General features: G+C 41.7%; 1 protein-coding gene across 1 annotated transcript; it reads left to right on the top strand.

Annotated features, from left to right (window-relative positions):
* The first annotated feature begins 241 nt into the window (after nt 1-241).
* On the top strand, nt 242-23147 carry drd2l (dopamine receptor D2 like). Its single transcript, XM_084357542.1, has 8 exons — nt 242-404; nt 11519-11924; nt 12910-13019; nt 15635-15771; nt 18187-18404; nt 19484-19567; nt 19751-20108; nt 21597-23147. The coding sequence occupies exons 2-8, from the start codon at nt 11553-11555 to the stop codon at nt 21791-21793; spliced, it is 1476 nt and encodes a 491-aa protein (XP_084213668.1). The 5' UTR covers nt 242-404; nt 11519-11552; the 3' UTR covers nt 21794-23147.
* The last annotated feature ends 4142 nt before the right edge of the window (nt 23148-27289 follow it).

Genomic DNA, 27289 nt, shown 5'->3' with positions numbered 1-27289 from the left:
CAGCCCATCCTATTCCAGTATTTTCTGCAGGGAGAGCAACTCTGCCCTGGTGAAGTACAACCTGAAAATCTGGGTGAAACCTCCTCCTCCATCCTCTCCTCCTCTTCCTCCTCCTCTTCCTCAGCGGCTCTCTCTCTCTCTCTCTCTCTCTCTCTCTCTCTCTCTGTCTGTCAGACTGCCGCCGCTTTGACCCGACTCCACCGCCGACACGACAGAGGAGGGGAGCCACAGTGAAGCCGGGACTCAGTGCGTGTCTGTGCGGACACCGACCGACCGACTGGGGTCAAGGTGGGCGGCTCGGCCGGACATGTTCAGACGGGATGCTGCAGCCTGGCAGCCAGCTCGTCGCCCGGTGTTGGTGAGAGGGGAGCGGACCTGAACGTGAGCAGCTCAGCCGGGAGAAGGTGAGTGATTTAAACGCTTAAAAATGAGTTTTATTGCTCTCTTGGATTTCAGTGTGTAGTCTTTATCCGTGGGGAAGTTGTTGCTGTGACTTTTTGACGTTTTAATGAGGGATTTGTAGCTTTTCTTGGCGGTTTTGTTTGAGTTTCTACTAAATTCAAAATATAGAAAATCATTCTCTGTGTTGGAAAAAATGCTATATATAGTTTATAACAGACGTTAGTGACATGTTATAGGTTAAACGTTTAAATACAGTCCTGAAATCCTAATCAAGCGAAGCTAATGACCAAAATATGGAAAATTAAGGAAGCCCTAAACGGTCATGGGTCACACAATTATTTTCTCCGGTTTCCCGTGATAACGAGTGAGTTGTATTTGTTTTCTCGATATATTGGAAAAATGTATATCTTAAATTTCTACTAATAATGTTTAATTAACTATAATTATGTACCATTTATTAATGACGGCTGTTATAAAGTGTTAGCTAACGGTTTGTTGTTGATAAAAAAAATGGAAGCCATAAACTACGGAAGCCCTAAACGGTCATAGGTCAAACATATTATTTTCTCCGTTTTCCCGTGATAATGAGTTAAATTGTATTTGTTTTCTCAACATCGTGAGTTATAAGTTATATTGGTTCCTCAAAGTTCCTCTGAATTTCATTTGTCCAGTTGTGTCACTGTAGGGATATTCTAACTATTGTACTACTCCCATTTGCACAAAAATCCACATTACTCCTTTAAGGACTATCCATAGGCTATTTTTATTTGAGTATAGTCAGCATTATATCGTCGTCCACTGAGGCTACAGTATAATGATGCCTTGATGATCTTCCATTTGTGTGGAAGAAATGGATAATGCGATGCCTTTTTATGAAGTTGTCATTTATGAGACCCTCTGGCTGCCAAAGGACTGCAAAGTGTTGTTGTGATCAGTTTGGAGGCTTTATCTCAAGATAATAAAGCTCAGCCGAGGGAAACCGAGTGAGAGATTTACAAAGGCAAAATGAACTTATCTGGAAGTGAGACGCGGTTAATTGTAATCCTAATTATTCTGACTTCTTAAATGTTTCCGCCATCTGTGTTTTATCACAAATTGTTACCTCAAGTACTCATTTTGAATCTGTAAAAAATGGAGAGACTGGCTGTGTGGTTATCTTCCTGTTCTCACACACCCAAATGAACAGTGTTTTCCTCAACAGTGTGTGTGTGTGTGTGTGTGTGTGTGTGTGTGTGTGTGTGTGATAGTTAAACTTATGTGTGGTGGTTTAATTTCAAGTCTGAGCACATCAGGCGCTCATCACTTGGAACGCACTTCCTAAAGCTGGAGTCTCTCGTTTTTAAATAAAAGATGGAGTTGATGCAAAAATTGCTTCTTGAATAAAAGATGTTTGCGGTTGGTTCGGAGCATCGCCCCTGGGCGGAGGTCTCCTTGTGTGGCGAAAGGATTCCCTCTCTGATCTGGTAATCATTTGAACCGGAGCTCAGTTCACAACAGAGATTCTGGGGCTTGTTTCCTTTGAAATTACTACAAGAGAAAACATTTACGGTGTCACAGAGTGGATTCTCGCTCCTACTCCGCCTTCCTCTGTGGCTAATTTCATCTCTTTGATCATTTCCTTGGCAGATTGCTTATTGCAGGAGAGCTTTAGATGGAGCTCATGTTTTATTGATTGTCTGTCTCAATATCTTGACTGCACATTATCTGAGTGGAGGAAGCACAAAGTTTGCCTCCCCTTGACTCAATTTTTAATCTATTTGACTGAGAATACCTTGTGTCTAATGATGTGAAGGTGTGACTTATCGTTCTGTCTCTTCTTCTCACTCACTCACACTAGAAGTCATGTGTTGTAGATGTAATATGAGGTGTCACAATTCACAACACAAGACGTGTCATTGTTATTGGTGCCACAGCTCTGTGCAGGCTAATTGGTGAATGTATATATTAACACTTGTGAAATGTGTAGAGCAGCAGAGGGGAAAAAAAGGTCTGAGTTGCATCTCCTTGTTGAGTTTTCATCTTTCAAGAGATGAGACTGTCTTTTATTCAAAGAGGTGTATTTTCATCTTTTGAAAAACAAAAACCAAAAGTGTCTTGTGCTAATAGGGTTGTCATGACTCTCCAAATCCATGTTGAGACTTTCAATTTAAAGGTCACGATTTGATTTGATGCTCGATTTTTTTTTTGTCATGTACATTTTCACATTCTTTTTCAAAAAGACAGGGGTATTTTACAATAGTTTCACTTTATCCTGGTGCTATTTGCAGGTTAGGGTTAGACAAGTTCAAATAATATTCACCACAAAATCCAGAGTAAAGAGAAAAGGTATCAGTAAACAACAAAAGATTGAAATTCAGTTTGTTTCAAAGTGTGGTGTCTCAAACCTGTCCAGAGTAAACCATCTACTTGAGTAAATCAATCAAGGATCTTTGGCAATGTTATCAGCTTAATTCAGTTCAGTTTTTCCTCTACGAGTGAACCCTCTTCTCATCCATAAACGATCTCTGAAACATCTCCAATGCTGTCAGAGTTACCTTCGACTAGTCAGCTGTTTGTTGTCATGCATACAGTGTGTGTGAGGGCAGCTGCAGGTTGAGTGTGTCGTCTGAAGGGTTTTTGAAGTCTCATTATTTCATTTGGATGCACGCTGGGTGTGCACAAGTCAGGCGGTGTATCGTCGATACCGCATTTGAATTTGACTCTCAACATTGAACGCTAATTTGATCAATTTTCGATTTAAAATAGAAATGGTGACACCTCATAATAGCTTGACATACAAGAACTTAACAATTACTTTTACTATTGATTAATCTGCAGATTATCGTCATGATTGATAGAATAATTGTTTGTCTATGAAATGTCAGAAAATTTAGAAAAATGCTCATCACAATTTGTGATAGTGATAGTGGCATCTTAAAATTGCCTCTTTCGTCCAACCAACAGTCCCAAACCCGAAGACTCTGCATGTAGTATCATAAATGGCAAAAACAAACAGAAAATTCTTACATTTAAAGGTCCAGTGTGAACAATTTAGATGGATCTATTGGCAGAAATGGAATATTATATTAAGACTCAATTTTAACCCACCCATAACTGCTTAACCATAATTTAAGCTCACCAGATCTGCATTAAATTTTGCTCACTCGCAGATACCAGCCACCTAAATATGCCTGATTTTTTTCATCACGATCCATGCATTGTTCCCTGAGAAATGAACGAAAATGTCAAAAAAAATGTTGCAATGTTGACCAAAGTAAGAAATAATTCCTGGATTCGTCCCTTTATCTGGATCCACACCAAAAGTTAATGGGGGCTATTCTGGGTTGAGACTCATCCTCCATCCAAGTTTCATGGAAATCTGTTCAGAAGTTTTTTTGTAATCCTGCTGACAAACCAACCAACCAACAAACAAACAGACACAGGTGAAAACACAATCTCCTCTGCGGAGGTAATTAAATGACTGTCAAATATATAACTAATGTAACTAATTTTCTTTCGACTGACTTATTAATGAATCATTACAGCTCTAAAACATGCAGCCGATTGCAAAAGTCACTGTCTGCTCATTAAAAACTGGTGAAAAGGGGCACTTTAGGAGTTCTGGGAGTGATTGCGAGTAGAAGAGCGGGGTTGAGAAGTGAAACAACAGTGAATATTTTCTGGCCCGAACTCAGCAGAGAGCTGATTATACTTCAGCCGAACATCCACATCATTCCCAGTGGCCGCGACTCATTTTTGCCTCTCAGTCAAAGAAAGAAATGAAAGATTTATTGCTGGACGGCTCACAGCCGTGGAGGAGCTGGGCCAAAAATCTGAGGGAGTCTTCTGTTTTGTTTTTTCTTTCCAGCAGTGTTCGGGGCAGACAAGGCCAAGAATGTAATAGACCTGTCAAATGTTTCCAGAGAGGAGCAACAGAGGAGGAGAAACAGGAGATTAGACGGGGAGGGTGAGGAGATTAGAGGAAAGGATGGAGGGACGAAGGCTCGAGGATGTTATTGGAAGGGAATTTAGGACAGAAAAGAGCGAGACTGTAACTTTGATGACAGTTATAACTGCAGGAAAGAAGACATAAAACATGATGTCGATATCAAAATCATGAACTCCGTTTTGGTGTTTTCTTTTCATTTAGGCCCAGTGTGCACAACAATTTTAATCTACAGGCTTATTCTTTTCATTAATAACTTCTTGTTAACGGAGCAGTTCACCCAAATATGAAAATTCAGTCATTATCTATTCATCCTCATGGCTAGGCTTTCCATCGGCATGAGGGTGAGTAGATAATGACTGCATTTTGAATTTTAGCTGAGCTGTAACTTTAACAAGTAGATGACTTGTGTTCCACCCATAACATCAGGAGGAATAACTGCAGCAATAACACCAAATATTGTTAGACAGACTGAGACATTTATCACACATCCTGAAAGAGCTGTCTCTTCTGTATCCTCACCCAGGTTTCTACAAAGTTTGACCTTGCTTTTGCAGACAACCTTGTTTTCTCACAACATTTTATATCTTCCCCCATCAATTTCTGAGTGATCTTATGGCTCTCATTAGCTCAAACTGAAATCAAGACTTTGCTCTCCACATAATGAATGTGAATTTAAATAAAGTATATTGAGGTTCTAATGAGCGGCCGCGCCACAGGAGCGGCACATTGTGGAGCTCAGAAAACATCTGTCTCACTTTGTAGCCTGTTGCACGGACAGAAAAGTCTCATGAAACTATAATTAATGAGCTCTCTAAAACGGAGATAAAGTATAATGAACATGCTTCTCCACCCCAAATTGGATATTTCATTTTCAGCTTTTCTTTAACTGCCGTGAAACAATTCAATGGTTGGTTCGGGTTTGGATTAAGTTTAGTCATGTAAAACAATCTCTCATCACCTTAACACTTCGTTGATAACAGAGAAATTATTGGAAAAGTTTCCAGCACAGCTGACATCCTCCGACTTTCCACTACATTACCTCGCTGAGAAAGTTTTGTCTCTGTGAACATTCACATTTTCACACATTAAACAATAGTTCAGGAGACACGGCTCTGCTTGGGAGCATCCACATGACTCGAAAACTTCCTTTGTCTTAATGATGCTCATGGGGGAATAAGTTACATTTAATGGTGATTGAGAGAATGAAAGGCAATCATGAAGAAATTATACAGCACAGGAAGAAAATAAGAGTGTTTTTTAATGTTACACCCATTGAAATGGCAGTTTACATAAGCATAAATATTACACATCAGATCATAAAAAAGAGCACTGAGTCAAAAAATGTTGTGTAGTAAAACTACTTCCTCAGCACCATACTCAGGTCAAGTGTGTCCTTACGTTGATGTGATCTCATAAAACATGACCTTATGAATTTCATCTTTGCAAATCAAATGACATTTGTAGCCCTGACCCCAGGGGACCGGCTGCGGTTGTGTTTGCACAGTTTAAGACGTGTCTGCTCAGTTATGCAGCTTTACCTCAGTGGCCATGTGTGAAATTGAATTGACTTCTAAGAGCAGGGATCATTGCACCTTGTTTGGAGAAGAAACCAATAAAAGGATGTTAATCGTTGCCTTGCCCTCACATTCAATGAATGTTGTCCCTTGGTGTTACTGTAGTTGTGTAACGAGACAAAAGAGTGTTTGTCAGAGCAGAGCAGGGTTACCTGTTTAATTTAAACCTTAAACCTTTCACTTCCCATTCTGCCTGCATGTTGCTTTCAGAAGAAATTATTTATTTCAGTATTCGTAAACAATAGATGCTGTTTGTAGATTTTTTTTAATAATCTCTTGTGAGTTTCACATTGCAGCTGCTGTTGAAGTGTTGGTCTTATTATTTGAAGGTGGAACTAACAGTACCGAGTGTGATGCTGAATCAAAATCATTAACTATGAAGGTTACGGGAATATCGTAGTAAAACAGGACTGCTGTGTCAGTTGTGTGAGTGTAGAAACAGGTGTTATATGAATAGATCTGACAAACAACAGCAGCTTCAGAGCCGGACTGTCATGCATTGATATGTGATGAAGGATGAACCGGAACGAGCACAAACAAAGGATGTTGTGGAGGAATTCATAGGGAGAGATTAACAGCAGCAGCAGTCAGGAGAGAATTTTAGTAATTAGTGTTAGTAAATTATTAGTTTAAAATTCAATGGTTTTATTTAAAGAAATTTGGCAAAAGTTTTAGCTTAGATCAGAAAAAATATGCTCTGGGCAAAACAAGCCACCGTTTGTTTGCTTGAAGACTTCCTCTTCTGCTCTGCTGATTTACTTTGCAGCTTTAGTGAAGCACAACCCTGCAGTCTGGTTTTTCTAGCTTTTTTCCAGCCTGGTGCTCTTTTCTGTGGTGCATCTCTCTCTTTGGCATCTTTGAAGGAAACTGAGTTGAGAATATCTGAGTTTAGTTCAATTCCATGAATGTGGCTTTTAGTTTTGGCAGAGGAGGTTGTATTTTAGGTTGTTTTTTTTTGCCTCATTGTGACTGTTGAAATCTGCAGTGCATGAGTTAGAAACGAACGTTGGTTACATTGAAGCCTTTGAGTTCACACAATGCTTCTTAAGCTTAGGTGAATCTCTCTGTGGCACACCAGCGATGCCTTTTGGCAAAGGTTTGTTAGCCAGAACTGAAGGTCGGAGCAAAGAAGTGACAAAGTATGCTGAAGCAAAAAGGAGTGTGGCAGATCCTTTGGCATCATGAGCACCACGATAGTGTTTGTGTAGCTATTCTCACTGCCTGAAGGAGGAGAGAAGAGTTCAGCACTGCTATGATTTCCACTATCAATTAACCTGCCAACTGTTTTTCTGTGTAATGGTTTTGTCTATAAAATGTCTGAAAAATACTTTCCCATCCCAAATGTCTAGTTTTACAGACCAAAGCTAAATGTTAAATATTATAGACGAACAAAAGCTGCTTGGAAAATGACTCAAACAAACAACTTAGTGATTGTGTGTAGATTTGTACTGATCCAGAGTAAAGTTTTATATCATCTTTTATTATAATTCAAAAAAAGGCAGTCACAAAATTATGTAGGGTTGGCAGCGATTGATTTGCCTTCTTTGAGAGCTTTCCAGTTGATTTCGTTTAGAGTCCGACCAGTACTTGATTTTTGAGGCCAATGCTGATAATAGGATGTAGAATAAAATCCAATATCAATATTTAGGCAGATTCATGCACATTTTTTGCAATGATTCCTCAAATGTGGTCATCAAACACCACAGGAGGCAGGACATCTTATAGTTAACAATAAACGTTATTGTCTAAAATGGCATCAGAAACAGTACATTTCCTGGGAGTTGAGTTATTATTAATAACCTCAAACATAGTTTTCTGCATCATAATCAGTCGAGCTCAATTTTTGTTTTTATCTGTGTATTTAAGCAGCGAACATTAGCCATTAGTCATCATTAGGACACACTTGCCCTAATGGAGGCTTGAAACAAGCCTTCTCCAGTTGAACTGTAGCCCACTGTAGCGATCGAACTGACCTCCACCACAATAATCATTTCTCTATACTATTCCCCATTATTTCCTCCGCTGAGTCAAATCAATATCCAACTGTGTGTAATCGATACATGTGCCACAGAGAATGATGTCCTCCGCGGGTGCCGTGAGAGACAGTTGGGATAGTTTATTGATTTGTTAGGCTCAATTTATCTCGGATAACCTGCGTGTTGATTAGCAATGCAGATCAGACACTGTGAAAGACACATGACGGTGAGTAGTTGGCAGGTGTGGGTGGTGTGATACGCCCGTCGAACTGTCACTGAAATCTTTCCCGACCTTGGGACTGACAGGAAAGTTCATTCAAGAGAGATACCGCGGGTCCGCAGACCGTTTCAACTTCCTGTCGCTGATAAATATTTGATGCAGGTTTGTGAATGCTATTATAGAGTGTGGTTGTTGGAGTGTATCTGAACAGAGAGATAAGAGAGGAGAAGAAAAGTTCTCATATATCCTCATCTTGTCTCCTCTCTGCAGAAACACATAATCCTTCAGCAGCGGTTTATGAGTGATGGGTTTTAAGCAGAAATTTGGACTGCAGAAGATCTATTGGAAATTATGTCGGTAATCATCTGCGTTTATCTTCTGCGTCTCCTGTTCTTGCTCTCAGGCTGCTTCTTTACCTTACTCAGAAAATATTTTACGTGTAATGTGTGTCTTTTTTTTGCTTTAGTCTCACAAAGTTCAATCAGGACACAATCAGGTTGTGCGACAGATGCTGCTATCTCTGACCCAGACGTCCTCAGTCACTGTTTTTTTTAAAAAAAACTCCATCTTGTGAGTGCCAGTCAAGCCCCCTTCCTTTCAGACTTCAAACGTTGCTGTAAAACTGTAATAGTTTGCTTGTTCATGCAGAACAGAGGCTGTGGTCAGCTTGAATTTGATGCTTCCGAAGTAATCAAATATTGACACGTTTTTGTGGTGGAAAAAAAAAGTAATAAACCGTCCAAAAGAACCACTCTAACACCATAATTAATTTCTCCATGGTCCATCTGTATGCTCCGACCGTCAGCATTTTGACAACCCAACAAATAAAATGTCCCATGCACGACCTTGTGAAGCCTGCCATCTGCTTTTCTATCAATCTGTTCTGTCCTCCATTTTAGCTTAGAGACAGCAGTCAATCAATAATATATATATTTTTTGTATTGTCGACTCAAAAAAGGAAAGGAACAATAAGACTGCCTCTAAGTAAACATCACAGTAGAAATGCACAATAATGGTAAATGTGTGTTTATTTAGACAGTAAAATGATAAGCCTGTCAAACTTGGGTTAGCGCTGCTGATGTGTTATGTTCTCCATAAAGAGGCGGTCCTGTCTGCTTAGGAAACAGCAGGATCCTCCTGTTCTGGTACCTGCGCTGACAATGGGCTGAATATAGAGCACTACCAAGTCCTGCGCTCCCAGTGATGGCATGTACTACCAAACAGGCCAAGCGATGAAAAACGCGAAGAAAAGAAAGAGGCGAAGAGAGCGAGAGGAGGGAGGGCACTGCTAACTTCCAAACGGACAGGAAGTTAGCTGAAACGACGACAACACAGAGAAGAAGCAGAAGAAGAAGAACAAGCGCAGCATCCTGTTGTGGCGCTCATGGCGAGAAATTGCTGTAGGCTGCTTGGGCCGAAACTGAAGAGACAAATACTGTATGTCCTAGGCGGCGTGTACTGTGCAATGCATGTTGTGCAAGGTTTTCTAAGAGGATGGATGAGTCTGTTTTTACACAAGAAATCTTATTAGAGCAGTGAAATATAAAATCAGCCATCTTTGCTGATGACATGTTAGACTTTATGACCCTCAGGTGTGCATAAACTTCTTCTTTTTAAAATACAAATGTGAAAATGTGAAATTATCAGTTATCTTATCGGTATCAGCCATGAGAGTCAGGTAATTATCGGCTATCCGCATCGACTAGAGAAAAAAAAACGATATTCTGCATCCTTAATAAGAACTGGATATCAGACTTCAAAAATGCCGTCCACTCATTTGACCCTAAAAAAGTTTTCCCCCTTTCTAGTTTGTCTCTGCGTTGTTCCTCAAACCGCACACACCCACACAAATACTTTCTTCTGAGCTTTTTCAGGCTCACGTTATATATTCATGGGGTGCTTTTGCAAGCAGTGACTCTGAGTGCACTCTGGCACACACTGGACAGTTCCTAAATTGGGATTGCTGTTGGAACACACCTTTTATTCAGAGCACAGCACTCTTTGAGTGGCAGAGTGCAGTGTGGGCACACTGTCTGACGAGAGCGAGCAGCTAAATGTAGCGACTGTGGACTGACGGGAGAATTAACGGATATAATTCAACGCGCATGAGCAGTGAAGCGTTAGCTGGTTGTGTGTGGAACATTAGCTAACTGCTAGTGTCTAACTTATTTTCATGGGAACATTGTCACACTAGTGAGTGTCATCATCTCTTACATCGTTATCCTCCTCACTGCCAACGAGCTCTTGTACTTGTAGCTTCTTGTGGTTCAAAATGAAGTTTTTTTGCTGGCCAAATTTTACTCCATGCAGCAAAAGCTACAGGGAGGATTCAAACCCCCGACCTCAATCTCAGTAGCCTCCATGAGGCATGCACTTCAGCTGAGCTACTTATCACCTTTGTTAAATACAATGTTTTGATCATCAAACCTGCTTAAGTAGGTTAATGTTCCAAGGTTGGAACAAAGTCGGCAAAGACGTCGAATAGACATCTTTTGGATATGTTTTTGCTCTGTGGTATTATAATACATATCGATAGGAAGATAGGATCATCCTTTGCATCAATTTTCTCAAAGTTGACCCGTCCGTTAATTCATATGAGTGTTTTAAACATTCTTGCTAAAGTTGTATGTGGAAGGACATTTATCTGTCATCAAAGAACATGTTTTACAAGAAGATTTGTCCGAGCAACTTTAACACTCTCACCAGAATGATCTAGAAAAGGCAGCATGATGAAGCCAGATAACAGGTGGAAACATTAAATCTTGACAAAAGAAGGGCTTTCTTTGTGAAACCAACCTTCTAAGTGACAGTTGGAAGAACCACTTGTTTTATTTGTACACCTTAATTCCCAAAAAATTAGGACGCCAAAATCCAGAAGTCAAAGTCGACGAGGTAAAACAAAATATTTAGTCTTCAGGTTTTTAGGTATTCAGTGTGTTTGCAAGAAAGGACAACAAATGAAAACCTTATGTTTTATTTATGTCTCGTCCCAACTTTCTTTGTAGTCAGAGCTGTAGAAAGAGTCACAGTGACCAGAGTTTCCCCTCCATGAATTTCAGTTACTTCCTTTCAAACGACCTTTTAGAGCACCGGAGGCCAGAAAGATCCTGTGGAGATCTGAGAGATCTTTTATCTGTTTCAGTCTGTGGTTGTGACAAAAGCAGGTGACCTTGACTGTGTGTATAGGTGAGTTGTGGGATTGTTTGTGTGCATGTCCTGTGTGTCCTGTTGATTTGTTTCTGTAAGGTGAGACCGAAGACAAATTCCTTGCCCTGATGCCACAAAAACCTTTATTTATTCCTCTGTTGTCAGAGCCACAAGCCGATCTTTGTCAGATCTATCATGAAACTCTGAATGGAGCGGGGCCATGAAGGCTCACACGGTAATTATTTCTCGTCTTCTCTCTTTGTGTCATCAGTTTTCAGCCTGACCATGTCCACTGGAGCAAGACCATGACTTTACTCAACGAGTCAGACGACACCTCCCCTCCCTCCTTCCCTCTCTCCCTCCTTCAGCACAATTTCTCCGTCCTTGTCACCCACGACCCTTCATACTCCCCCATTTCCTTCCCCACCTCCTCCTCCTCCTCGCTGACGTCCTCCAACTGCACCAGCTCTCCGCCAGCCTCCTCTCCGCCCTACAACTTCTACGCGGTGCTGCTGGTGCTCCTGATCTTCTGCGTGGTGTTCGGTAACGTGCTGGTGTGCGTGGCGGTGTCCCGGGAGCGCGCTCTGCAGACCACCACCAACTACCTCATCGTCTCGCTGGCGGTGTCTGACCTGCTGCTGGCCACGCTGGTCATGCCCTGGGGCGTCTACCTGGAGGTGTGTGCGTCTGCAATACTATATCGTTTCTCTGCACGGTCAGCGCTCTGAGTTTTTATTGTTTAATAAGCAGATGATGTCACTCAGTGGCTTAGTTGCATTGTGGGTAATGTAGGCCCCAGGTTTTGAAAAGGAAGCAGAATACATGGAAACAACTGCTCTGCTCAGGTGATAATTTTGTTTCTAAACTGTCCAGCAGCATTATAGAAGTTCAAAACCCAGTGCCTACACTACCCACAATGCAACAACAGAAAATATATTGACTATTCTGATTATTGATTTATTGTCATTTTGTCAAACTCCAATGTGAACATCTGCTTCTTTTCTTTATCAAATATGATGAAGAACTCAATATCTTTGGTTATTAGACTTGGTTATTAGTTTGGTTTATAGACTATAAGTCAATAATAGATCAATAAGTCTATGTAATATAACAAGCAAAAACCAAAACATGCTCAGTTTACTGTCACATCTGACAAAGAGAAGCACCAAATGTTCATAACTGAGGAGCTGGAACAAGCAAATGTTTGGTATTTGTGCTTAAAAAACAATTATCAAAATAGTTGCAGATTAATTTAGTGTCAATGGACCAACTGTCCAATAAGCCTGTCACACTTCAAATATTTAATTTAATCCTGCAATAAAAATGCTATCTGCCCATTTTCTGCCTGCATTGGAGTGAATCTATTGTTGTCTCACAGACTATGAAAAATTTATGTTCCAGGGCAAAAGATTAATCACTAAATTTGATTATTTTTATGTGACAGTAAACCCATTATCCTTTTTAATTGTGACATTGAAGATAAAACAAATTCTTTGTGGGGAATCACATCACTTCCGAAGCAAATCATGCAAATGGAATAAAATATTAAGTGTACTCTATTAAGCTAAGCTGAGCGATCCAGCCTGGTTAACATTAATGCATTAATGCATTAATTAGGTTTAAAAGTGTATAAGCCATAATGTCATGTTTGTTCTGTTGAAGGTTGTGGGCGAGTGGCGCTTCAGTCTCATCCACTGCGACATCTTGCTCACTCTGGACGTCATGATGTGTACCGCCAGCATCCTCAACCTCTGTGCTATCAGCATCGACAGGTGGATTCTTCCTCTAACTTTATTCTTCAGTTTACTTACTCTTTATTTCTCTTTTCTCTGGACTTTTAACAGCAGTCTCATCATCTTTCTCTCTTTTCTTACAATGTATCGCTCCAAAACTCCCTTTCGGCAAGAGGAGAAGTTTGAGATAAATAATTTTAGTCTGACTTTTTTATCCAGAAGGAGAGACCAAAATAACAAAGATGACAATGAATCGATGTGTCACTACTTTACTTTGTCCTCGCCCCTAACTGTTATCTTGATTTGTGCAGGTTGGGCTAAAAAAAAATAGAGCTGGCACTAAAACACACACGAGTCCAATAAAAACTTTAAAAGCGGCATCCATCACCCAGCTGTAGGACAACAGGACAGACGGACCGCAGACCGCCGTCATCAGTTCGTCTTTCAGTAGGTGACGACAGGCTTCCGCTGCGTCTTTTATGATGTCCTCTGCAGTAATTAGTGTTCATTCTTTATGGATCAAGGAGACTATGTTCGATGATGGTGGGGGAGTTGACCAGACGCCCAGCGGGCAGGTCGTCTCCAACTGCGTCCTAATTATTCTGACAAAGTGACACATCGAGGCTGCACCAGATTGGACTTCTGCAATTTGGCGCAATAACTGAGGATGAAGTCCAATTGGTTTGTGGAAGCTTTGGCGATAATACATGCAGTCGGAAAGCCGTTTTAACTTCACGCTCCACTGATTTAAAATGATTCAGTGACTACAAGGTTAAAGTGCTGACAACCTTAATTTGAGGGTGGTTACATCCACATCCAACTCCAGATGAGTCGTAGCGCTCCTTACACAGTCCTCCATGTGGTGTTTTTTTTTATTTCCTGTGTCTAATGTTTAAGCACTACTGCTGATTTTTGGCCAAGCTAACAGCAGCACGGTCTTAATGATCAGTGCTGGAAGTTCCTCACTAGATTTGGCAACTTTTAAGAGCCCTTGATGACTCGTGTGTTTTTATTAAGTGCCTCGCCATAAATCTAGCAGGCCTCAATTCCTCTCCCTTGAAGAGAGTCTCCAGTATTTCTAAGTGAATGTGCTCTCATGTGGCTCTGGCTCTCTGGACTGACTGTGCTCAGTGGGTGGAGGAGAGCAGCAGCACGTTCAGTCGACCAATCATCAGACAGAAACGTGAGTTGGCTGCAACTGCGTGTGCCTATTGACCGTTTACTGATCCCCATTGTTTGCCTGGGATAATCCTGTTTCTTTATTTTTGCTCTAAACTATTTAACTTTACTATTTAAAGCAGGAATAGTGTTTCCCTGTGGTGTAACTGTCGGCACCGCCATCACAAAGACAGTGTTGGCAGCTGCTAGCAGCCTGGCTACTGTCCAAAGCAATAAAAACAACCGTAAGAATCTCAGTGCTATAAAAAAGGTAGAGTTAAAAACCCAGTTGAATTAATAAGTAGGCCTGTTTTGTTACTTACTGATCTGGAAGAAGGAACATCTTTTTGAACCAAAACTGGCGAGTTTATTGCCAGTTGAGGTAACACAGATGACAGATGACAGTGACAGATTTCAAATACTCATTACACGTATTCGGACGTATCTGCAAGACCAACCAATGAGTGTAAAGCAACACACGTGCAAGCAGAAAAGAGAGAAAAGCAACGGCACTCATCAACGTCAACACGCCCACTCGTTGCTAAAATTACCTGGACAGTGACCTGATCCGTTCACACATGAGCTCAATCGGACTTGACACAGGATTGGCACAAAGTAGCTGGCAGGTCTGTTTAATGTCCATGCCAACTTTTTTGGGCACATACAGCTCCTCTGGGGGATGTCAAGAAAAGTTCAGTGTAGCAGTGGCTGTGTGAAAGAGGCAACAGTTTAGTAATCTCTCTTCGCAGGGCGAGACAATCACATTACACATTTTGAAATATTGTGACTAAACTCTGTTAAAATACAGTGTTGTCCTTTTGTCCTCCACAAGCTGCTGCATACAGCTCCAAAATAGAAAAGTATTCCTTCAAACCAAAGATGTAAGATAATTCATTGTCCCGCACGCATCCTACAGGACTCCTTCAAGACTGAAACGCTTCCCTTTTTACAAAGACTTCTTATAAACTCTGAAGTACTGCCCGTCCAACATCGACTGCATGTTTTCACACCCAAAACAACAAAGTCCTCCAGGGAATTGAATCATTTGAAGGCTGAGTTTCATTTCTAGAGTCTTTTTGGAAGTCTGTGTTTCTGTCCGTGACCCGCCGCCTGCCGTCGGGATTACAGCAGCCCGCTGAAGAGGACCTCTCACACCTGCACTTACAGCAGACTGCTCTAATCTGTTAGGACATACTGGCAGGTGTGTGTTTTGTGTCCTTGTGGCTGTGAAACAGGCAGTGACAGCTTCTTTGTGTGTGAGAGGGAGCTGGGAATTCATTGGTCCACGCTCTGTATCAAGTGCCCGAGTTTACTTTAAAATATGTGCAGACATGACGGCGGGATAATAAAGTCTGAAAATGCTTTAATATGTGTTTGCTCTGTGTTGATGTTTGTGTTCAAAGGCAGGCACCACGAGTGAGTGTGTGAGATGCATTTTAATGTATTTCTCTGTGAGCTTTATTCATCTGTGTGTAAATGTGTGTGCAATGTTGCAGATACACAGCGGTGGCCATGCCGATGCTCTACAACACCAGATACAGCTCCAGGAGGAGGGTGGCGGTGATGATTGCTGTGGTGTGGTTCCTCTCTTTCGCCATCTCCTGCCCTTTGCTGTTTGGTCTCAACAACACAGGTACGAGCTACATCTCACACACTTACATCTCACACACTTACTGAAGAGGAGCAGAAAGACTGTAGTAAAAAGTCAATATTAAACTTTAAGAAACATTTGAGAGTTTTTTATTTTTTGGGTTAAACCTTTAGAAATAATGTGTGTGTTTGTAAGCTCGCTCTCTGAGAAAAGAGACAGCGAGAAGGTTCCTTTTGTGAAAGGAAAAAATACATGTGGCCCGTGGCCTGTTATACACCTATGCAGGTTAACAAAAGGTCTCTTCTTTTAATCTGTGCTCATTTGGATATTGGAGTTTTGCTATCTTATTCCCCAGATGGTTGTCTGAGGTGTGATTTAAAAAAGGAACGACTCAACTCACTAATAGAGCTGAATGCATTTTCTCATGCACACGCAGCCGGTGCAATATCCTGGTCCATCTGTGCCGGAATTTGATTATCAGTCCTTGATGAGATATTAAACAAATCCCATACATCTGCTCAGTCAACACACCTTAACGGGCAGCAAATCAGATTTTACATTTAAATACTCATTAGCAGAAGCAGGCAGACCATTCAGTGACGTTTCTCTATGTTGTTCCAATCGAGGGAACGACAGGTGACGTCTGCCCTGCAAACAAGTGGGCACACATAATCCTCGATACGTTTATTGACTCACAACAGGAGCAGGAGGGAAGAAGTTCAGCTGCTAACCTCAGTCAGCCTGAAAGATGGCCGCGGTGAGGAGGCACTTGAGCTTTGAGTGTGCTCACATTGAACTGAAAGGAAACCACTCGAGAATAAGTGGGAAAGGAAAAGTAATGTGAGAGTTGACAACCGGCAGACCAAACACAGCAAGATACTGAATGATGTAAGATCAAGCTAAGAAAAATATATCACAACACACTGTTTGAAAAGGTAGATTTCCACTCGGTTCCTCATCAAAATGCATGGGCTTGCAATATTTGTGCTTGCTGAAACCCACAGGAACATTTTTTTTTGAGCAAACAGCCTCACCACAAGCACCATTTACTCGCCGTTCTTTAGCCTCAGAGCGTCAATGTTGGTGTAAAAGCTGAGGTTCAAAGTTCACTCTTGACCTCTAATCCAACAATTTCACCACAAGGTCTGTGGCTGCGGCGCAGGAGGTAGAGTGGGTCATCCACTCAACGGGAGGTCGGTTCCATCAGTGTATTAATGGCTGAGCATAGAAATATCGTGAGGCACTCTGGATAGGAAGCGCTGTGTTGCTCCTGATGAGATGCTCCTTGCATGGAAGCCTGTGTCACCAGTGTATGAATGTGGATCGGTCGGTAAGTGCTTTAAGTGGTCGGTAGCAAAGAAAAGAGCGATATAAATGCAAGTCCATTAACCATAAGAAAATAAATAGAAAGTCTGAAAAGTACTTAAAAAAATGGAAATTTGAACATCAACAATTTTATGACAAATGAGCAACTCCACCTGCTGATGAAGAGCATGTGATATGCTCTAACGCTCCATCAAAGCTCCTAATGATGAGGTTATTTTATCAACTGCTGTAATCAGCAACTTTAAACCTGCCAAAATAAAGTGCCCAAAAATCTCCCCTGAGTAAGAGAAAAGATGTCGTGCTTAAATATTACTTTGGTCAAAGTGAAAGCTAGACATCAGGATAGCACTCGAGTAAAAATCTTAAAGCATCCGTAGCTGCCAGCAGTCCTGATTTTTGCATGAGTCTCCCTCTTTTCAACCCTTTCTCCAGTTTTCCAGTGAAAATGGATGAAACAGGTGCCCAAGGGAAGAAATAAGTTTCCAAATTTGACTCAACTTTTCCCTTTAACTGACACTTTCCTCCCGTCTCACTTGCTCGTCCTCTTGCCTTCACTCTACAGACTGTAGTCCTACATTATTTATCCTTCCCCTCGCTCTTGTCCTCACACACACTCTCTCCCAATCTAGTTATTTCTTGTGATCTAAATTTAAATGTTGACTTTTTACAATTTTCTATTTTTTTATCTGTCCTTTATTTGTCCTGTATTTATTCTATTGATCTGTGTTGTAGAATTATATGTCAGTATTATCAAGTAATTATCTGGCAGTAAATGTATAGATTTATCAAAACTACAGTAAAAGTAAATTATACATATGTATGCCATTGGTTGAGCTGGCTGGATTATGGGATCCAGATCAGTGCTTTGTTGTTGTTTTTTGTTTGTTTGTTTATTATTATTAAGTCTGATTGCTGATAAATACATTTAAAAATGGGCTACCTTCCCTCTGTTACTGCATGCAGTCTGCAAAGTAACTTGTAACTAAAGTTATCAAATAAATATAATGGAGTAAAAGTTAAATATTTGCCTCCAAATTGTAGTGGAGTGTAGTTCACTTACAGTGAAGGCGCTTTAGTTATTAATATTAATATGAATTCCTTGCCTTTTTATTTTTCTCTTCCCTGCATTAGCCAGCCGAGAAGGCACCACATGCAGCTTTGCCGATCCGGCCTTCGTGGTGTACTCATCGGTGGCCTCCTTCTACGTCCCCTTCATCGTAACTCTGCTGGTGTATGCGCAGATCTGCGTGGTGCTGCGCAGACGGGGGAGGCGCACCGCCCCGCCGCGCAGACACGGCCTGCACACACAAGGCGGGGCCGAGGCGGGAGAAGGTCATCGACACAGGAAGGTAGAGCCACGAGTTTGGAAATCGCCTGAAAGCAAATGTTTCAGATTGCGACTGTTTTATTTTTCCCTTCCAGCAAACATTTGGTATCGATAGATAAAAATATTATGTAATTGTGTTATACTTTTTACACGTTCCTAAAATTCAGCTTGACATAATGGTAGTTTTGGAGACTTTGGGATCTGCACTAGAATTAGAAAAATAGTTTTGAATAATGTTTTGCTGCACAAAAGGAGGTGTAGATCCTGGTCCTACGTGAGTAATTCATGTTAAGGCTAAAATGAGGTAGTAAGAGACATTTTTTCCCACTAAAAGTCAGTCACCAACTAAATTATTGATGACCCACTAGCAACAACAGTCCTCTCCTATAGTAAATGTGCTCCATGTACTGTACTCTACAACAGTGGATCTGGAAGTGGGGTACAAAGACTGCTGGAGTCCCCTGCAAAAAGGGAAATGATTAATTTTCACTATAATTACATCCATAAGTAACAGCAACAAAATGTTTATATTTCCGTATGTGGAACCTGAGACAAAATCTTATGAAAATCTTTGTTTATGTCATGAAGCTCAGCAGACCTAGATCTTAATGCTCATTCATTTCCACTTCTTAATCAGCTGACTATGGGCGTTTTACTCTTTCACATAAACCAACCAGTCAGTTGTTGCAGTCAAACCTTAAATCTCTTCTCCTCTCTGCCACTTTCAGCTTCCAGTGCAAAATCATTGTGACCCTCCACCCATTCACCTCCAGTTCATCATATCCAGTGCCCAGGTCGAGCTCACCAGAGTCCATCTCATGACATTCAGATCATCAGCCATTCATCTTCATCCCATCCCCACCACCAGCGTCTTGGCTCCTTCAGGGTGTTTTCTGTTCTGCTCACAGCTTCACCTCCCCTTCTGAAATATGATCGATGTCACGATGGGGCCTAATCACCAAAGACTCATATTTCTCATCAGATATGCACATGGCAATACAAATATTATTTATTCATTAAGAATGAAGTCTCCCCTGATTGAGGTGTGTTTTAAAAACCTTTTCCTAAAAATACATCTTCTGTTTCCTCCTCCCCTTTCAGAATAAGTGTACACAACCGGAGGATGTGAAGTTGTGCACCCTGATCCTGAGGCCCTCCACCGCTGGACCACAGCGCAAGAAAGTGGTTAGTGTCTTCAGTCAGTGCGCTGATAGCGACACAGATGTTCTCTTTCTCTTCACTGTCACTGTCATGTCTTTCTCATACATCCTGCTGCCTGACAGAGTCCCCTCTTTTTGCACACCTTTGTTTTTGTTGCTTAACGCTCACCTCCCTCGCTTTCATCCCTCCTCCCTCCCTGTGTGTCAGACCCTGGTGAAGGAGGCAGTGGTTCACCCCCTCGAAGTGGAGCCGGGTCAGTTCCTGCCGCAGACCGAGCAAAGCCTGGCTCCTCCCCCACCTGCTCCCCAAACCGCCTCCCACTCCGGACGTGCCAGGATCTCCCTGGCCATCTCAGTTGGACCTGCCCCGGTTCTCCCCTCGACCGTGACGCGATCGACATTGATGCCTCGCCCTCCCACCCTCGATGACGGCATGAGGGGCCGCGAGGGATGGAGGGAGCGCAGCGGAGGCAGGGAGAGATGGGGCATCACCAAGGAGAGGGTGAGAGGGAGGCTGTCACAGCAGAAGGAGCGGAAGGCGACACAGATGCTGGCTATTGTGCTCGGTGAGCGAAGTACAGACTAATTGATGAGGTGTTCAGCTTTCAACCATGAAAACATACTAAGTACTTTTCAGCCTGTCTCACTGTGTGTGTGTGTCTGTCTGTGTCTGTGTGTGTGTGTGTGTGTGTGTGTGTGTGTGTGTGTGTGTGTGCGCAGAGCTGCCTACTTTTATATACAAACAAGTCTACATTAATGTGCGTGCTTAAAACTGAATTTAAAGGAGCAGTTCAGCCAAAAATGAAAATCTATTTAAGTTGTTTAGGAGAAAGCTGCAACACTGTTTTCCCGTGAAGCTCCAGAAATGTTATGTGGACTACAAAACTTGACCTGACTTTCCATCAGCATGGGGGTGAGAAGATAATGACTGAATTTTCTTTTATGTGTGAAGCTTTTCTTTAACAGAGTTTGTCAAGTCGTACATGTGCAAGTCTTGATTTCCTGTGGTAAAAATTGGGCAAGTCAAGTCACCAACCAAGTCACACGTGAAAATCTGATGATCTCCCTCAGTCTCCACAGACTGTGATCAAAAAAGTTTCATCTTCAACATTAACTTAACATTGTTGCTAACACCTTGTAAATCATTCTGATATTTGACATTTTGTGTCAATCAAAAGTTTTTTAAGCTGCATACCGCCGTTCTCTGCTAACTAGAGTCATCAGTAACATAATCTTTGAATCCTAATTCAGCCCTCTCCACGATAGCTTCTTTGTGTGTTGGCCTCTGCTGGTCTGCCACGTCCTATTCAGTTCCCAGGTTTCTTCTCAGGTCGTGTTTCAAAAACAAAATAAAATGTAGCAATATCTAGAAAAATACAAATATTTAATAAAATAGGCGAGTCCTTTCAAGTCATCTGTTTCAAATCTACAAGTCTTTTATAAATGTTAGTCAAGCAAGTCTCAGGTCCTCAAATTTGTGACTCAGCCTTGACTCAAGTCCCCGACATCTGCAATTCATTATTCTGTTTTTCTTTCCTCCCCATTTTAACTCTCTTTGTATGACTGGAGGCATTGTGTAAGCTGTGCTATTTACTAGAGCATCAGCTGCAGTTGTCAGGGTCTTCTTGTAGCAGGAAAAACACCAATCTTAGACTGAAAGAGGACAAACAAATAGCTGAAAAAAAAGTGTTCTCTTCCTTTTCAGAAACAAGGATAATTGTTTGTTAATATGTTGGTTGAAGCTGAAAACAATTAAGCCATAGAAGACGGGAAGTTTCGAATGGATTTTGGCATCCATGGCAGAAATTTTAATTGCCTCCATTATTTATAGCTGTTTATGTGATCATATATCTCGCCTACCTCATCTGTTTTGTGATTTATTTACTTTGCGGCTGTGACGCTGTAATTGGGATTGATGAAGTTCCCTGTCTTTGTATTGTTTCAGCAGTTTCATGAGCCTGTGCGTATTACAAGTACAAAAGTTGGCAGGACATTTAATAGATTATATCCCTGCTCATCGTTCTCTAATACACTTTCTGTCCCCGTTTCCCAAGGTGTGTTCATCATCTGCTGGCTGCCTTTCTTTCTGACACATGTGCTGAAGGCCCACTGCAGGAGCTGCTGTATCACGCCCTCACTGTACAGCGCGGTCACCTGGCTGGGATACCTCAACAGCGCCGTCAACCCTGTCATCTACACCACCTTCAACATCGAGTTTCGCAAAGCCTTCATCAAGATCCTGCACTGCTGAGAGCCCGAGAGATGAGATGCGTCGACTGTTGCAGGAAAAAAAGGGAAAAAAAGCCTGACGTTGGTTTGAGATGAGAGGTGAGAGAGTAGAGAGGAAGGATGAAGGAGTCGGGGTGAGACAGTAAATTGGGCGACTGAGGAGTTAAGTGATACAAGCTCTCTGGAAAATGAAAGATGAGAGAAGTGTAACCAGCAGCTCAGACAATACCGGAGAGACAGAAAATATGGCAGGCAGCCGGAATAAAAACTACTTGACGATCATAAAAAGTGTGTGCGTGTGACAAGTAAAAGACAGCTACAACACGCACAAACAAGTCTGGAGATATTTATGGAAGAGAAGACATGCACTGTGTTGTGTACATACGGCCTGTAAAAGGGAATATTTGAGGACTGGATCTCTCCACAACATCCTGACTCCACAGATGAGAGACTCTGAGAGACGTGATTATTTTCCCAATGCTGGTTGGCAGTTGTATTTTCTTGTAATCTTGACATACGGCATCTTGTTATCTGTTCGCATGTGCTCGTCTTTCTCAGAGGACTAGAATAAGTCAAGACAAAGACAAGGAGTCCAACGCAAAACTTTTCTTTTGTTTTTTTTTAACTGTCATGCCCAAGGCTTGATCATTACTAACACTTTCTGAAAACCCACTGAAGTTGCATCAAGGTAGGGTTATTGATTCAGTTATTCGGAGAAATCAGCAGGCAGCGAACAGACGGTTCATACGATCCAATGTGTACAGTCTGTGCTTTAAATAAGTGTAAATACATTTGGTGTTGTAAGTGATCATTTCACTGGGATAGAAGAGGAATCACAAGCATTGTACAGACCATGAATAATAATAATAATATTAATAAACATTTTCTTTCATTGCTTGTTTTGTTTTGAAAATATCACCATAGTAATGAAATGAAATGACATCCTTATTCATCCCAAAAGAGATTTGTTTTTGACCCAAGATGCTCAGTATACATTGTATTTCTGGTGAAATAAGACAATAGAAAATAATGAATATAACATATCAGCAGATCAAGTACAAATGTTTTATTGACAGCGTTTTATTTATAGTGCATTTTACTGAGCCTCTGTTAAAACACTAAGAGCTCCAGTGACTGTGTAAAGTGACGCAGGTATTGCGCACGTTTGAGCAGTTGGTATTCAGACAGAATATTCAGACTCCACACGCTCAGAGGATTTTGAAGGAGTCTTGTTTTATTTAAAGCCTCTGTCCTTTCTATCAAAATGATGCAAAATCCCAACACGGTTGTGTGTGTGTGTGTGTGTGTGTGTGTGTGTGTGTGTGTGTGTGCGTGTGTGTGAGATAGATTACCATTAAACTTCCAAGAGCACCCTGCATCATGACAACTTTACATTTTTTGACTCCTGTTACAATTATGTTTATACTGCGTCGATATTATGGATTCTATTACTGGTATTTCAATCACCCAAACCACAATGCATGACTACAAAAATAATTCCATTTTGGATTTCTTGCCAGGCATTGAATTATCTGTGTAATAAAAATATAGAGCTGGAGGTGCAGATTTGGTAAGTTTCAGTTTAGCATAAAGATTTGAAATCGGCATGAGTCTATTATTAAGATCTGGATGCAGCGGCGCCACTCAGCTTTGCTTCCAATTTGCCCAGTGGCCACTCACGCTATTGCAGGGAAAAATTCCCCTGCACCCATATAGCATTTTCCTAAGCCCCAAGGAAGTGCAGCAGGCTTTGAAGGAAACTTTCCGAGTGGCCAAACTGTGTAATAACTACGTCACATTTTTTGGGGCAGGGGGCCAAAAATACTTTTTTCCATAAGCTTACGTTGGGAAAGGTGCGGCTGTAAAGCGATGGCTAACCCCAGCGAAAATTACTTGTGTCACTATCATAATTTGAGCCATTTGGTCTGCAAGATTAAATAATTTTATCTTCTTCAAGTTAGCCTGGTGCTAAACCAGAAGTTAGCCGGCTGGCTCGGCTCTTGTGTGCACGCTCTATTGGCCCCACGTCGCAGAAGATCCAGGTGATTTTATGCCCGAGAAGTGACGCTTTTTTTGGTTTCATGCACCACTGAGCAGCTTTTATAGGAGTGCTGGTGAGCTGATTTTTTTTTGACAGCGCCAGGCTTGCTGTTTCCCCAGATCTCCTGTCTGTATGCTAAGCTATGCTAAGCTAAATGGCTTCTGGCGCCAGCCTCAAGTGAGAGAGTGGTATCAACCTTTTTATCTTACGCTTGGCAAGACAGCAAATCCGAATATTTCTCTCCCTGCAAGCCAAAGTTGCCAGAGAGTTTGAAAGCCACAGGAAAGGATATAAAAGTTTAGTTTACTGTCTGTGATTGCCTGCTCCCTGACAGTACCTCTGCTGCCCTTTTAGTAAACCCCACTGATGCGCCTCCATGCACTGGATAAAACAAATGCTATTAAATTGCAAATGCTGCCACACCTCAAGGGCTGCTGTGGAGAAGCTGAACTCGAGGTCCTTCTCTCCCCCGAGTGATACCACTGGGAGGGGAAGCTGCCGTCGCTGTATGTATCTGAGGAGCTCAGATTAGTGCAAGTTGCCAGTCAGCCTGATTGGAGTAAACAAGGACCCTGACACCAATACTGGAGCAAATGATGCCTGCACGCTTTCTTTATTTATTCATTTAGTCAGGGTCATGTGCAGGTGGGGGAGGAGGTAGCTCCTTGCTCATGTTATAAACAACATGCAAGCAATACTTTCTGAGGCAGAAAAAGACATTTGACTGAGTGAATAACAAAACCAACATAACAGCAGCTCAGAAAATGATTCAGAGTTCAGTGACCGAAAGAAAACAGACAAACTGACATTTTACATGACAACAGTAGTTTGTACACGTTTTTTAAGTTGATGAAATGTCTCTTTATATTGTATTTGTACGCTCCTGGCATGGCAGTGTCTTTCTTTTGGTCGGTCCACTTTGGATGGATTAGAGCATTCATGTCCCAGGATGAGCTGTAATATGTTTGTTGATCCCTGAACCCTTCCTCTAGTGCAATCATCGGGTCACAATTTTAATTTTTCCAATTGGTTTATGAACATAACCTGCAGACCAGATGGTTTGTTACGCAGAACCATCTGGGAGGCCCCGCTAGAAACTGTTTTCCAAAGGACGGTCGCTTTAAAAAAATTTATCATCCAATCAAATAATAGTCGGAGAGCTTGAAGCCTGGCAAGATAATAATGAGAGCGGACACCTGTGCTGAATAACTAATAATATTGTCATCAGCCTCAGCAGCAATGTTTGCATTTTCATTGTGAGCATGTTATCCTGTTGACATTTAGCTCAAGCCTCTCAGATGCATGACTCTGGATCACACTGGTTTTCTTACAGGACCCGCCCTACTCTGCCTCTGATTGGCAGCTTTGTGATCCTGGTACTCCGCGCTACATACATCCATTAAGTTTTTGATGGGAAAAAGTGAAAAAAGGGTTCAACTTGTAGGCGCCTTCACTCCACCGAAAAAGAGATTTTTTTGTGAGTCGGACAACAAGAGGGAGGGAGGTTGGTGTGGCCCATGTCCACAGTTGACTGCCTGTTCTCGGCTGTTCACAAATCCCTGGGTTCCCTGAGGTCAGTGGGCCACAATGAGTTCACTGTTAAATCACACCACAAAGAAACAAGAATAAGCTAACTGGCATGCTATTTCCAAACTGTTTGTTCAGTGGTTGCACCAGTTTTTCACGCAGCTCGTTTGCGGAACAAGCAGCCAGTGGCAGAGCTGATACAAGGATTGTATCCCCGGTAAACACAACGACCTCTTTGGCTGGCGCGCGCCAATAGCATTAGCTCTCTCCGTTTTCTTTATTTTTTTCAACAAAATTATCTGTCGTGTTTTTCAAGTTATTTATATAATTGAATAAAAAATTCATTCTGTGACACACCTATGTGGTCTCTTCCGTTGTTGAAATGAGTTTTTGAATTTCTTTTCTTTTTCTTTTCTGTTTTGGAAAATGTTGTTTTGTATGTTTCACTCCTGTAAAATGTGTCCACCATGTTTATCATGTTGCAGAAACAGTGACCCACATTTGATGCCGTCATGTCTCCTCCATCACGTCTGATCTTTGAAGTGAACTCAGCAGTGTAACCTAGAAGATGCTGAGTAACACCGTGACTGGTGTGTTTGTCACTGCCAGCACCTCGCACTGTGTGATGCAGTAATGTGATAGGATGAACAAAATACCCTTGAGAAGGCTGGACACACACACACACACACACACACACCCACTCACTCATACACACAAGTATGCCTCCTCTGATTCATAATAGGTGTATGATTATTGGATACATATCTTTCAACTATGAGAAATTCAACTCCTTGACTCTGTGTGTGGGTCTGTCCTTGCTGCCATTGTGTTCCTCAGTATTTGTGAGTGGGAGCAATTCAGTGGTGTGGTGTACATTACCCTCTGTTGTTAAACTCTGACCCAACCTCACAATTATCCCCATGCATTTTTCATAGACGCCCGGTGACAAGAGTGCACATATCCGTTACTGACCTGACTGCTTCAGCCTCACCTGTTCTGACCAGCGGAGAAAGATTGAGTTGGAAAGGGGAGAAGAGAAGGCTGGAAGGAGAAGGAGGAAGGTTGATGAAGAGGGCGGCATAATGGAGGGATTGTAGGGCAACTGAGGAGAGGAAGAGGAGGAGAGCGGTAACATTCGCAAGAGAAGAGGTGGCAAACTGCAGAAAACTCAAGATGATGGATTCACAGTAATGGAGCAGATTTCTTTGGATTAAAGATGCATCGGAGCAAGCGGGCATCTTCGGTGTCAGACCACTGACGGTGCAACAGTGATGCATTTCTTTTCCCTGCTGTGGTACAAGCTGGTTTAATAAGTGGAGTGAAATCGGATGAAAAATCCCATGCATACAAATGAAGCTGACCCATGCATATCTGTACTGCTGACATTCAGGTGAGAGCACTTGAGGAGATGTTTAGAGCTGGGAAAAGATGATGAGATGTGAAGATATGAGCCAGCGTAGAGGGTGCAGGATATTAAACAAGCGCTGTGTTCGATCACAGACAGCCTTCTTGCACAGTCGTTTGGTAACATCAACTCTGGTAATATACCTCTGAATTCAGGAGCACTTTCTGTGGCATGGAGTTTTGCATTTTCTCAGTTAAATGTGTTTTGATTTGTTAGTATTTGCTTCAGAGCAAGAATGTTTTTGGACATTCTCCGTGTGATCCTTTTAATATCTTTTGGGAAAATCTGTTTAATTCCAGCTCATAATTTAACATTACAAAGATGCAACCTGACATTTGCTTTAGCAATTCACAAAGTCCTTTAAATGCACTCGTATTTAAACACTGGGAAGACCATTGAAAGCAAGCTGCCTTTTTCAATGACGTTTTGATCACAATACATAGAAAAAATTGCAATACATACAAAACAATAAAGGTACACGAAAGATAGTAACACAACAAACAGGCAACCCAATCACCTGAATAAATGTTGGAAAAATGTTCGCA

Source organism: Pagrus pagrus, assembly GCF_965226575.1.
Source record: "Pagrus pagrus genome assembly, chromosome: 7".
Taxonomy (NCBI): domain Eukaryota; kingdom Metazoa; phylum Chordata; class Actinopteri; order Spariformes; family Sparidae; genus Pagrus; species Pagrus pagrus.
The sequence above is the reverse complement of the archived record's forward strand: the minus strand, read 5'-3'. Positions and strand labels throughout refer to the sequence as shown.

Excerpts from the sequence above, each read along its gene's own strand:
- drd2l (XM_084357542.1), top strand. The coding sequence starts at position 11,553 with ATGACTTTACTCAACGAGTCAGACGACACCTCCCCTCCCTCCTTCCCT. Across the intron at positions 15,772-18,186 it reads GTTTGGTCTCAACAACACAG|CCAGCCGAGAAGGCACCACA; the intron begins GTACGAGCTACA and ends TCCCTGCATTAG. Across the intron at positions 20,109-21,596 it reads GATGCTGGCTATTGTGCTCG|GTGTGTTCATCATCTGCTGG; the intron begins GTGAGCGAAGTA and ends CCGTTTCCCAAG.